The sequence below is a fragment of the Myotis nattereri genome (genome assembly GCF_964212035.1).
Source record: "Myotis nattereri genome assembly, chromosome: 11".
NCBI lineage: Eukaryota > Metazoa > Chordata > Mammalia > Chiroptera > Vespertilionidae > Myotis > Myotis nattereri.
Genome location: NC_138086.1, coordinates 38,399,145 through 38,413,197, shown reverse-complemented (window position 1 = coordinate 38,413,197; position 14,053 = coordinate 38,399,145). Strand labels below are relative to the sequence as shown.

General features: G+C 37.4%; 1 protein-coding gene across 2 annotated transcripts in view; it reads left to right on the top strand.

The window, feature by feature from the left end:
* PCLO (piccolo presynaptic cytomatrix protein) overlaps window positions 1–14,053 on the top strand; it is a 280,628-nt gene that overhangs the window by 252,341 nt on the left and 14,234 nt on the right. For both annotated transcript variants that reach the window (XM_081102328.1, XM_081102327.1), the window contains one exon: window positions 7,778–7,851. In XM_081102328.1, coding sequence (XP_080958454.1) covers window positions 7,778–7,851 — 74 coding nt within the window. The remainder of the gene's footprint in view (window positions 1–7,777; window positions 7,852–14,053) is intronic.

The window sequence follows — 14,053 nt, the reverse complement described above, 5'->3', positions numbered from 1 at the left end:
TATTGCCAATCAAATGTAAGATTGTTTTTAGAATGGATTTAGTCATATGGGTGGCAAAATCCAGCAGCATCCAAAATAAATATGTAGGTCATATCTGTTCCAATATAAAAATTGAAACAATGACCTTTCTTTCTCCTCCCCACTACTAGTTTTCTGGGCTTTCAAAAACACCACAGCTCCAGAATCTAGGCCAGGGTGAATCCAGCCTGCCACCTGGTTTTGTTAGATCTGTAAGCTAAAAATAGCTTTTGAAATTTTAAATGTTTGAAAAAGGAAAAAACACTCACACAAAAAAACAAAAAACAGGAGAGAATAGCATTTGGTGACACAGGAAAGTCCTACAAAATTGAAATTTCAGGCGCACAAGTTTCTATTGGAACACAGCCACACCCACTCATTTAAGTGTTGCTAATGCTGCACTCCTGGGCAATCTTCAGTAGTTGCAACAGAGACCGTTCAAATCATTTACTATCTGGTCCTTCACAGAAAAAGCTTACAGACCCCTTGCTGGAACCCTGGGAAAGTGTCCTTTTCATTTTCTCCCATGTTGAGTGAGACTTTCTTGGGGGTGGAACTTCCTTTTCTCTTTGTTTTAATGTCATGGTTTTTTATTCTTTCCTTTTGATATCCAGAATGGTACTAATATTTAGATAATGGCTCAATTTACAAAATTGAGTCTCAAAATCTTGGAGGAAATGTATTTGTACAGTGAAAAATGTGTTTATATTGTTATTTTTAAGTTACATTTTCCTGCTTAAAATGAGTAATTATTAGATCACCTGTTCATCTTTGTTTTTTTAAGATTTTAGCTATGGATCGATACAGTTATTTGTATTTAATTCTTTTTCATTGAAAATTATTTCTAAAAGAAGTCTGATCTCATTGTTTCACAGCCTCTGGTGATCCAATTTGATGGAAGAGAATTTTAGCAAATTCATTAAATTCCTCTCTATAAATTGCAAATTTCATATGAAATTATAAAGGTTTACACCACACATCCCTTAACAACCTTTCAATTTCTCCTTACCTTTCAAAATACTAATTTAACACTGATGATAAAGTTATAACTTTCAGAGCATAAACTATATTATTTCCTTAATATCTGAATAGACGCAGATTATATATTTTTACATACATAACAGAATCCAATATTTTTTTTTACCATTTTCATATTTCTCTTGTAAATTACAGCCTTTCAAAATTGCTTAGGAAGCTATTGTTTTTCCATATGAGTACACAAAATAGTTCTCTTGTAAAGCATTACAGAATATACATATGTACAAGCAGTATTTAGTAGTTATGTCTCTTTGGGTCCAGCACAATTATTGCTTGCACTAGCATAAGTGCTCAGTAAGTATTTGGTGAGTGACTAACAAATATAAATTCTAAACTGTGTAGTCAGAATGTTCTGAGCTGAAGATTATTTATTGGGAATTCAGAAAAATTGCATACTTCACATGACTCACAGGTACATTTCCTTTGTACTTCATTTAGATTCATAATGCTGTAAAAATTTTCTAGATAGCCAGCCAGCATGGCTCAGTGGTTGAGCATCAACCTGTGAACCAGGAGGTTATGGTTCAATTCCCGGTCAGGGCACATGCCCAGGTTGCAGGCTGGATCTCCAGTGTAGGCAGCCAATCGATGATTCTCTCTCATCATTGATGTTTCTCTCTCTCTCTCTCTCTCTCTCTCTCTCTCTCTCTCTCTCTCTCTCCCTCTCCCTCTCCCTTTCTCTCTGAAATTAATAAAAACATATATTAAATTTTTTCTAGGTAATTGTAGAAATGCACCAAGTACACATTTTAGCTAAGTACCTAAGAAGCAATGACTGCAGCTAACTCTCACCATTAAAATGAATTCTAGGACTCAAGATCAAATAAAGAATATCAAAAGTTATTTTATTACAATTACTAAAAATTATAATTATTTTGTTAAAGCTTGACATAGTATAAGATAATATTTTTTTCAGTACTCTCATCTGCTAGATTACCACTACCAAAATGATCCACACTTTCAACTGAGTTTGGCTCATTCTACTAGGATGGTGGACTGTTAAAGGTGAGATGGCTGCTGTTTTGTTGAGTTTTTCTCCCTATTTGTAACAGAGGAAAATTAATGTTTTTTAAATGATCAACTACTTATCTTGAATCTCACAGAAGCAATTATACAAATTGAAGTTTTGTGGATTGCTTAAGCAAGACTTTTTTTAAAAAAAATCCTTAGCTAATATGCCTTCCTGGGAAGGAAACTTAGCAATGTGAATCACATGATTGCACAGAACATTACAGAAAAGTCTGTCTGTGTTTTCTTCCTCCCTCCTTTCCTCTCTTCTTTCCTTCCTCCCTTCCTTCCTCCCTTCCTTCCTTCCTTCCTTCCTTCCTTCCTTCCTTCCTTCCTTCCTCGCTTTTTAAAATTTCTTTCTGGGATAGTGGCTTCACTATCTTTTCTTTTTTTTTAATTTCCATCTCCCCACCATCTCCACGTTGGCCACCGTTAGCTTGTTCTCTATATCTATGAGTCTGTTTCTGTTTATTCATTTATTTTGGTGATTTTTAGATTCTACATTAAGTGAAATCAGACATCATTTGTATTTTTTCTGTCTGACTTACTGCACTTAGCATAATACTCCATAGTTCAATCCATATTGTTGCTAATGGCAAGTTTTTGTATATACCACATCTTCTTCATCTATTCATCTATCCATGGACATCTGATTTGCTGATTTGCTGCCATATCTTAGCTATGACAATAAACTGCAATAAAGAAAGAGCTGTATATATCTTTCAAATTAGTGGTTTTGTTTTTTTCAGATAAATATTCAGAAGTGAAATTGCTAAATGGTATGGCAGCTCTAGTTTTAATTTTTTGAGGAATCTCATACTATTTTTCCATAGTGGCTGCACCAATTTACAATCCCAGCAACAGTGCATAAGTGTTTCCTTGTCTCCACATCCTCACCAGCACTTGTTTGTTGATTTACTGATGATAGCCATTCTGACAGGTGTGAGGGGAAATCTCATTGTAGTTTTAATTTGCATTTCCCTGGTGATTAGTGATGTTGAGCATGTTTTCATATGTCTGTTGGAAATTTCTATGCCCTCTTTGGAGAAGTGTCTATTCAGGTTCTCTGCCCATCATTATTTATTTATTTATTTATTCATTTTATTAATCTTCACACAAGGATATTATTTCTATTGAATTATAGAGAGAGTGGAAGGGAGGAAAAGAGGTGAAGAGAGAGAGAGAGAGAGAGAGAGAGAGAGAGAGAGAGAGAGAGAGAGAGAGAGAGAGACATTGATGTGAGAGAGACACACATATACTGGTTGGCTCCTGCATGCGCCCCCACCTTGGCCAGCAGGGGATTGAACCTGCAGCCCAGTTACGTGCCTTTGACCAGGAATTGAACCTGAGACCCTTTGGTGCCAGGGCTGTTACTCCAACCACTGAGCAGCCGAGGCATCTGCCCATTTTTAATGGGATTGGTATCTTGGGGTGTGGTTTTTTTTTGGTAAGTTATATGAGTTCTTATATTATTTTCTTAAATATTTTTATTGATTTCAGACAGGAAGGGAGAGGAAGAAAGAGATAGACACAGAGAGAATAATTGATTGACTGCCTCCTGCACAGTCCCTACTGGGGATTGAGCCCACAACCCCGGCATGTGCCCTGACCAGTAATCCAATTTGTGATCTCCTGGCTATAGGTCGATGCACAATCACTGAACCATGACAGCCGGGCAGTTCTTATTTTTTATGTTAACCACTTATTAGATGTATCATTGGCAAATATGTTCTCCCATTTAGTAGGCTGTCTTTTATTTTGCTGATAGCTTACTTTGCTGTGCCAAAACTTTTAAGTTGGATGTAGTCCTCTTTATTTTTTTCTTTTGTTTCCCTTGCTTTTGGAGATATATCTAAAAAGGTATTGCTGAGAGTAATATCAGAGTTTACTGCCTATGTTTTCTTCTAGAAGTTTTATAATTTCAGGTCTAATATTTAAGTCTTTATTTTTGAGTTTATTTTGGTATATGGTTTAACAATTTATGACAAAGGATGCAAAAATATATGATAGAGTAAGTACAGTCTCCTTAGTAAGTATTGTTGGCAAAATTGAACAGATATATGCAAAAAATGAACTCAGACAACTTATTTACACCATATACCAAAATAAATATACATGTGTATATATGTAATTTCTAATATTTTTGGATGCACTTGGTGTTTCACAGTCAGTTAATAAAAATTGGTGCTTAAACCTTTGACCTTGAATGTCAAAAAGAGACAATGTGATGGCTTGCAAGATAAAATAATTTCTGAATTTATATCTATTTCTTTTTCATAGTGTGCTAAACCATTTTTAGTAAAATGATAACAGGATCTTTAGAGCTGTGTTCAATTAAGATATCATTTGATTCATTTTAAAAATTTATTTTCAATTATATTTGACATCCAATATTTTATTAGTTTCAACTAGTACAACATAGTGATTAGATATTTATACATCTTATGAAGTGATCACCCTGATGTCTACTACCCATCTGACACTATACATAGTTATTACAATACTAGAGGCCCGGTGCACAAAAATTTGTGCACTTGGTGGGGAGGAGGCGTCCCTCAGCCCGGCCTGTGCCCTCTCGCAGTCTGGGACCCCTTGGGAGATAACGACCTGCTGGCTTAGGCATGCTCCTGGGTGGCAGAGGGCAGGCCCAATCCTTAGGTGCAGCCCCTTGTCGGGCTCAGAGCAGGGCCGATTGGGGAGTTGGGGCACTGCCCCCTGGCATGCACAGAGCAGGGTGGATTGGGAGGTTGCGATGCCACCCGAAGTCATGCTTAGGGTAGGGCCGAATGGGGGGTTGGGGCACCGCCCCCTGTCACACTCAAGGCAGGGTCGATGGGCAGGTTGCGGTGCCACCCCCTGCCACGCACAAAGCAGGGCCAATCAGGGGGTTGGGGCACTGCCCCCTGTCATGCGCAGAGCAGGGCCCATCAGGGGGGTTGGGGCTCTGTACCCTGTCACACACAGAGCAGGGCCCATCAGGGGGTTGGGGAGCTCCCCCCTGTCACTCACAGAGTAGGGCCGATAGGGGAGTTGGGGCACCGCCCCCTGTCACACACAGAGCGGGGCCGATCAGGGGGTTGGGGCGCCGCCACTGTCACACTCACGGCAGGGCCGATGGGGAGGTTATGGCTCTACCCCATCACACACAGAGCAGGGCCCGTGGAGTGGGGGTTGGGGTGCCGCCTTCTATCACCCACAGAGTAGGGCCGATCAGGGGTTTGGGGGGCCGCCACTCTCACACTCAGGGCAGGTCCGATAGGGAGGTTATGGCTCTACCCCGTCACACACAGAGCAGGGCCAATCAGGGGGTTGGGGCGCTGCACCCTGTCACACAAAGAGCTGCAGGGCGATCATGGGGTTGGGGAGCTCCCCCTATCAGGCACAGAGCAGGGCTGATCAGGGGGTTGGGGCGCCTTCCCCTGTCACGAACAGAGCAGGGCTGATAGGGAGGTTGTGGCCCCGCCCCCTGTCACACACAGAGACACAGGGCGATCAGGGGGTTTTGGCGCTGCCCCCTGTCACGCTGATCCCGGTGCCGGGAGGCCTCTCGGCTCCACTGATCCCGGTGCTGGGAGGCATATTACCCTTTTACTATATAGGATAGAGGCCTGCTGCATGGGTGGGTGCTGGCTGGTTTGCCCTGAAGGGTGTCCTGGATCAGGGTGGGGGCCCCCACTGGGGTGCCTGGCCGGCCTGGGTGAGGGGATGATGGCTGTTTGCAGCTGGTCACACACCCTTCAGGGTGGGGGTCCCCACTGGGGTGCCTGGCCAGTCTGGGTAGGGGCTGAGGGCTGTTTTCAGGCTGGGGGTGACTGAAGCTCCCAACTGCTCCTTTTTTTCTTTTAATTCTAGGCCAGCTTTAGCTTTGAGGCTTGGCTCCAGCTCTTAGGCCTCTGCTGCTGAAAGCAGGTTTCTGGCCTTTGTTTACCTTCTGTATTTGAAACAATGTTGCGATCCTGCTGGCTGAAGCCCGACGGACTAAAGCAGGTTTCTGGGGTTTTATTTAGGTTCTATATTTGTAACATAGTTGCTTAGAGCTGCAGCTCAGAGGCCTGCAGGGGCAGGCGGGGAACGTTGGAATCCTCCGTCACTGAAGCAAGCGAGCCTCATATTCACTTTAGGCTGCCTGGCTGCTGGCCGCCATCTTGGCCGACAGTTAATTTGCATATTGCCCTGATTAGCCAATGGGAAGGGTAGCAGTCATACGCTAATTACCATGTTTCTCTTTTATTAGATAGGATTATTGACTATATTCCCTGTGCTGTACTTTATATCCCCGTGTCTGTTTTTATAACTGGCAATTTGTAGTTCTTAATCCCTTCATCTTTTATACTCATCCACTCAACCCCCTTCCCATCATGTGACCATCAGTTTGTTACTATAACATTGTAGTGCAGTTTGATATCAGATACTTTGTTTTTTTATTTTATTGCTTTGGCTATTTGGGGTCTTTTGTTGGTTCCATATAAATTTTAGGATTACTTGTTTTAGTTCTGTGAAATATGCCATTGATATTTTGATAGGGACTGCATTAAACCTGTATATTGCTTTGGGTAATATGGTATAATTAGGTTCTTAAGAAATAAATATGGTTACATTTTTAGCTAACCAAATATTTTTGTGAAAGTAAGAATTGTTAGTAAATCCTGCTATGTTAGAATTATTGTCTAGAAAGTAGAGTATCAAGATGTTCTTTTGTTCAAGCATCCTTTTGAATACTTAAGCATTTTTATTCCATTTTTTACAACATCTTATATATGTACATACAATGCAATTCCAAAAACTTTTTATGTCATGTAGCTTTCCTCTAACTAGAGAAATAGCCTATAGTCTTTTGCCTGTTATATTATCAATATTCTGAACCCACAGTACTCCCAGTATCATAAATTATCTATTTGGCCTTCCAAAAAGTTTGAGGCTGCAACTAAAAATGAACAGCAGACTCTGGCTGAATCCTAAGGCCATTATGTGCATGCCTATTAACACTTTCTATTTATTGAATTCTATCATGTTTTAAGCACAGTGTTAAGCACTTTACATATATTTTTTCATGTAGTTTTCTCATAACCAGAAGGTGGCTAATGTGACTACCCTTCTATTACAAAAGAAGAAATAGTCTTTATCAGATTAGGTAGATATGCCTTGGATGACACACAGCATGAAATAACAAAGCTGGAAGCAGAAACCAAGCAGTCTGACTTCAAAACCCAATATGCTCCATACAGCTGTAAACACAGGAAGGATCTGAAAGGAAGCCACTAAGTGAAATAAAAGTCTGTGTTATTGCAATATGATTTTATATAATTTAATTCACAATTTTCATTCTCACCAAAGGATCAATACAACTCATCATAAAAAGTGTAAATATATAAAAACCCTTCTCAGTTTTGAGTTTAAAATGGAAAAATAACCACTCCCAAATTCTAAAACAAAATTTCAAAATGTCATGCTGGTCTGATCATAAATGAGTCAACAATTAAGACGCTGAGTTTTGAGGTATTAGGTTAGACCATGTAGGAATAATAAACAAATTCTCATTTTAAAATTAACACTATATAGAAAAATTTATTGTATTTATATTTGCCATTCAGGAAATTTATTGCAGATATGAATATAAAATGCCATTCTATTTTTTGCAAACTTGGCTTCCTCATTTACATTTAGGAAAGCATAACTGAAAATAGTATAATTTTACTATTTTCCTTATGAACAGAGGGAAGATGGGGCATAATGGGCAAGATCCTATAAAACAGCCAGGAGTAGGAGTGGGCCTATCAGACACTGAAGGTAAGTTAAAATTTATGATACTAAATTTTGATTGAATCTACAGGCTACATTAGAAGTGTTCTTCTTTTAAACATGAATGTTGACTTCTAAATTAACATTTTAATGGATACTAATGGCAGGAGCACTATGAAATAAGTCATTGGTATCAACATTATTTACTAAATTAGAATGATTTTATAACTTCATTTAACAATTGTCCAATTTCCTTGTTCATATTTAACGTTTAATTGTCTAATTTCTTTGTTCATGTTTAACATTGGAGTGTTCATACTTAAAAAATTAAGAGGAAGAGGAATGAGAATGATGACATGACAGAGAGAAGACTTAGGAAAAAGAAAATCTTCACATTTTAAAACATTTTTTTGTTTAAAATACCATTCAAATAAAAAATAAATCATGAAATCTCATTTAAGTCAATAAAAATTCTTAAATATATAGAGCTAAGAAGAAACTAATGGTATAAAAATTATTTTGCCAAAAATAAAAGTAATAATGACTGAACTAACTTCTAAAGTGAAAAACTAATTTGATATTAAATTTGGTTGTATTAAAAAATGGTAAGATTATTACAGATGAAGAAAAACAAAAACCCAAAAAACAAAACAAAACAAAAAGATAACACAAACCACCCTTAACTTTAGCAAAAATGTAACCAGTATCTGTAAGTACACAATGACTGGCTTATTTTTCATAATATTGTGATAAGATCAGATAGCACTGTTATTCTGCAAGAATTTACCAACTTCTCAATAATTTTAACTATCCTTATTATTTTACACTATTCCAAGTACTTTCATGTATTATGTCATTTATTTCTTAAAATTACCTATGTAGGTAAATCATACCATGTACTGGTTTTACATAAAAAGAAACTGAAGTGTAAACAGCACACAAGATAAAAGCAAGTGACTTGAACCCATGAAAACAATGCCAAATCACATGCCATTGAAAGAATGATTAAAGGCACAATATCACAAGGACACTAGATAGGGAACTAGGAAACCCAGAATTGGGTTTCAAAGCTGGTCCTGATACCTAACTGATGACCTGATCTCTCTGTCTTCTCAAACCTCATCCAACAAATGCAGGGCCTAAGTGATGCCTAAGGTGCCTAGTGGACTTAAGCAGACATCACATATTTCTGATTCTACTTAAAAAAAATCTGGATTTATTTAAAGACTGTGCTTCCTCTCTGTGTTGCCATGTTCCCCAGGGTTCCATCCTCAGTCCACCAGCCTGCTTCCCCACCCTCTCTGCATACTCTCATCAATGCTTGTTGATTAGTCCCAAATCTACCATCCAGACTCTGTGGACACCACTCTGAGTATTTAAAGCCTAGCAATTATTATATACTCATTGAAGAGCCTGAGAAACCAAGCAGAAGATAGTAAGTTAGCAGAAAGAAGCCGCTGTCCCTGTAGGGATTGCTGAAACCAGGACAGGTCTGTCTTATTGGGAGAGGGAAATACTAGAAATACTAGTATATCTTGAGACAGACAGGATGGAGAGAAATATCCCAGTTTCTCCTTCCTCCCAGTTTCCAATCTCTGTCAGTGCCTAATCAAATCCAGCCTGAAGCTAAGTGGCAGGGAAACAGCCCAGGGAGCAGCTACTCTGGGAAGAGGGCAGGAAAAAGATCGAGAATGCATCTCAGGGCACACAGGCTTAAGGCCAGCACAATATTTTGCCTGGAGATGCTGTAGATACATCAAAGTACATATGCTCTAAACTCAATTCACCTTCTTCCCTATTTTGCCTCTTTCTTCTCCTATGTGCTCCTACCACTCACAAAATCTATGCCTATTAACACCATAATTTTCATATGCTGTTATCATTGTTCTTTGATTCAAATTTACCTATTTTTCTGCCTGTCTCCTCTATAAATCTGAACAACTCTAAGACCAGGGTTGTGGCTTCCCAGCACTTAGCAGAAAGTCTTGAGTCTAGGGTTAACTTCAACAATGTTTGCTGAGTGAATGAATAAGCAATATAATCAAATACAGAAGTAATAGTCATTGATTTTCATATGACTCTAGAATTTAGGTATAGAGAGAAGCAATTCATGATCAGTTTTTTCAAAGTTTTAGCTATTTGTTTTCACATTTCTTTTGATCTTAAAGTTTATAAATCAACTTCCTTATGTTATCAGTCAATATAAACAGCCAGTTCATGGGAAAACAAAAACAAACAAAACAGAGTTATTCAGTTTGTTTTTAGACATGATATACTTTCCTGACGTGGTTATTCCTCCCTTTAGTTCTTTATAATGGTACACTGCTTTGTGGATTAATACAATTTTCTTGAAATTGTAGATCTTGCAATGTTCCCTTTCTTCTTGAATCTTTCATGTTAACCATTTAAGTGCTTTGTTTTATGAACACCTTGGTTTACTAGAAGGGACAATGATCTACAAAGATATGCTCTAGGATAGCATACTTTACATCAAAAGTATATTATAGATTTGAAGTAATTACCTTTATACAATTTGTTTTCATAAATGTTTATTTCTGTTTTAGAAGTATAATATACAGAATCCAAAAAGTTATATAATATGGGGATGAAATTTTATGTTGAACATCTTAATGAAAAATTTATAATGCTAAATAGTCATGTTCTTAATCTACTTATTGAGCATGTCTACTTATTTGGTGTTCTGATTTTTAAAAACTATATATATTTCTTCTTAATCATTTTGTCTAATAATGTTTCATCTTCTCTATAGCAGTGACTTATATATTTTAATCCCATTATAAGATTTATTCAGGGAGCCAGAATGTGAGATCAATTGAAGGTTCTGGGGTTCTGACACAAGATGTAGTAGAAGATATTAATACTCTTGTGGACTATCTCTACTAATGAAGGTTGAAATTCTATAATTTAAGTTCAAAGTGTGAAGTTCAAATAATCTCTGTTTGGCACATGATTAACATCCTTTAAATTGTAACTATTATTAAATTAGAAGTGAATTTAAGATAGGGACATTTGGATCCCATCCAAAGGAATTAAATTAATCAAAATTGATAAAATATCATGCACTTGTTGGGAGAGCTATACAAGACCTTTTCTCTTAAAGATTTAAATCACATGAATTAGACTTTCCAATCGTGTTTTCCCAATTTACATTAAAAACCTCTAATACCCTCAAGACAGATGATATGGCCCTTTATTGTTAGGTGTATTTAATAGTGTTTTATTTTGCTAATGGTCACTCATATATATAACATATAGTGACTGGCTTGACCCATTTATTCTTGTTAACCAGGTGTTCACAAGCGTTAGCATCAGGCATCAAAATCACAACTTTGTGTGAGGCTTAATTTGCCTGGTTGCATTCATTTAAAAACATGTAGCCCTAATAAGTCATTTCTTTTCTTAAGTATGTTTGGATGTTTGAATTTAATCCCTTAATTTCCATTTTCAATGGGTCAGAACAAATAAATCTCTACCATTCCAGAAATATGCTAAGCTCTACTTCCAGATGTTTTCAAATAATTGAGTGTGTGAAAGCCCATCACCAATAATGTTAACTAAGGAGACAGAGGAGAGGGTAGGGCTGAGAATAAGATTTGATTCAGTAGCTTACTGGGAATGTTGTGGGATTTTTTTTAAGCATAACAATTTATGTTGAGGTAATGGAAATCTATAATCACCACAATGATCTCATTCAACAATATATATATATATATATATATATATATATATATATATATATGCCACTTACTCAAATTCTCAAAATCTCTGATTCCTAAACTACAAAATTAAGAATAACAACTATATTTTGTATTTATCAAGAATACTAATAATATGAAGTGTGTCATTTACTCGAATATCAAGAACGTTAATAATGTTGAGTATGTCATTTACTTGGAATCCTGAGGTCAGTGCCACCCATGTATGGACAAGTAGGATGTGCACATCCCAATTCCAGGATACACTGTTCACATAAACAAGTGAGTGAATGGAGTTATTAATGTGGCAGAGGGATGTGGTATATTATATTGCCTGGACCTGGGGTTCAGAATGAAGTGGGATTTATAGAAATTGGATAAGGAAAATTTCCCTTATTATACAGAAAAACTGTTAATAACTTATACCTATTGAAAGCTTAACTATTCTGGGCACTGTGTTAGCTCATTTAATTTTCCCTAGAACTCTGGGATGTAAAAACCTTTTGTCCCTAACCCATATTATTGAGTCTGAAGGTGGATATGATGCCTGGATAAGCAGCATTCATCTTGCAACTATTAGACAAAAAGAATGTAACAGAGAAAAATTACCTGGTTTCTAACTCATCACTGAAAAGGCAATCCTATATCCATAGGATTCTCATTATATTAGAAAAATAAATCCCTATTTATTTAGTTATAAACTATTTTGTTCTTATAGCTGAAAGCATTTCTTAAGAATGCAGAAGGAAAAGAATTTTTAAAGTGCAGTAAAAAGAAGGAGTTAAATGGAAATAGTTTCTTGGAGCTAACTTATAAAATAATCAAGATATCTACAGTAACTTCTAAGCTTTATTTAAAGCAACTTTAAGACTCTATTAAAGGGGGGGGGGAGGAGACATGTACTACTATTTGTAATACTTTAAACAATAAAATAAAATTTACAAAGAAGAAAAAAAAAGACTCAATTAAAGGGCATAAAAAAGACCCTAATAAGTATAGAGTCATTCCATGCTTTCTAGTGGAACAACAAAATATAAATCTAATAAAATTCTGATTAAATTACCAACTGGGTATTTTTGAGGAACTCATTATACTTACTCTACATTTAATATGAAATAAAGAACCTCCAACATCCAAGTCAACTTTGAAAAAGAGGAGCAAAGAAAACTTTGGTGCTCATTAGTGTTCCTCAAACACTGGTTATTTTCATTTCTCTGACTCCAAGACCATTTGGCTCTTTCTGATACAGTGGGCCCTTTGACCAGTTGTAGCCCACGAGGCATGATGTGTGCCATTTCTGGACTGGGTATTTGATTAATGGAGTGAGATTTGTGGAGTTCTCTTTTCCTTTGGGCATGGCAGTCACAAAGGAGAGGATAAGTGACTGTCCCATCAACCTAAGATGTTGTCACTGTAAAAAGCAGAGACCCTGCCAACTTTCACAGTGAGAGAGTATTAAATCTTTCCATTTTAAATCATTAATACAGGGTGTCCCCCCCAAAATGTATATACACATTAACAGCTGATAGCTCAATTTTGAAAATTAAATGTATTTTAATAAACACTGCCTTTATAGTTATTCAAAGTATGTGTATATATTTTTTGGGACACCCTATATTTTGGGAATATTTGTTACTGCAGCAGAATATAATCTATCCTGCCTGATACGGGGGGTGAAATCAACCTGTGAGATAGTAAGACAAAATGATAAAAAGAGTTTGGAATGTGCGCAAGATGAAGGGAACAGTGGCATAGAGTACAAAGTGTAGAGACAGATCCAGGACTAATGGGAACTGAAAGTGGCACCACAAATTAGAAGGGACCCTTTCTCCCCATAAGGAGAAACAAAACCAAACCAAACCCTGAATGATTGTCTAACTTTATATGCAACAGTTGATGTTCCGTTCCATGGGGATCTAGCAGGAAGCAGTTCACACATTCAAATAGGGTAGTTAGTAGAATTTCATAAAAGGACCATTTACACAGCTGAAAGGAACTAACAAGGAGAGGTGAAGTATAAGAGGACTAGCCACATTTCCACCTGGGTCTAATGAAGCATGAGAAGGGAGGCTGTTGCCAGAACTCATCAAGAGCTCCAGCCATGTTACAGGAGATTTGACTTAAGAGCCGTAGCCTCTGTAGCAAGGCACAGCTACTGCAAACAAGCCAGCAAGAGAGGGTGTGGGGAGAGAAGGCAATAAATATCCCAGCCTCTCTCTTCCTACCCGCACATCTCCTGCTGGCTCTTCACTGCTACAACCTCACCGAAGTCTCAGGGTAAAGGCAGCCCAGGGGGGTGAAGTCCAAGTGTTTTTTCTTCTTGGGGCAAAGCAAGGTAAGAGGAGAAATGAAGAGGCAACAGGGAATATCTAGCGTCAGGGAATTGAAAATAAACAGTTGAGGTGGAATTCTAGTTCGTTCTTTTATTTTGCATGGCAGTTAAGGGCATTGGAAGTAAAATGATACCTGGGGCCTGAGGAAGAGTTTTATAGAATGGATCAGTAAAATATTACTAGATTTTGCTTTAGTAGAAA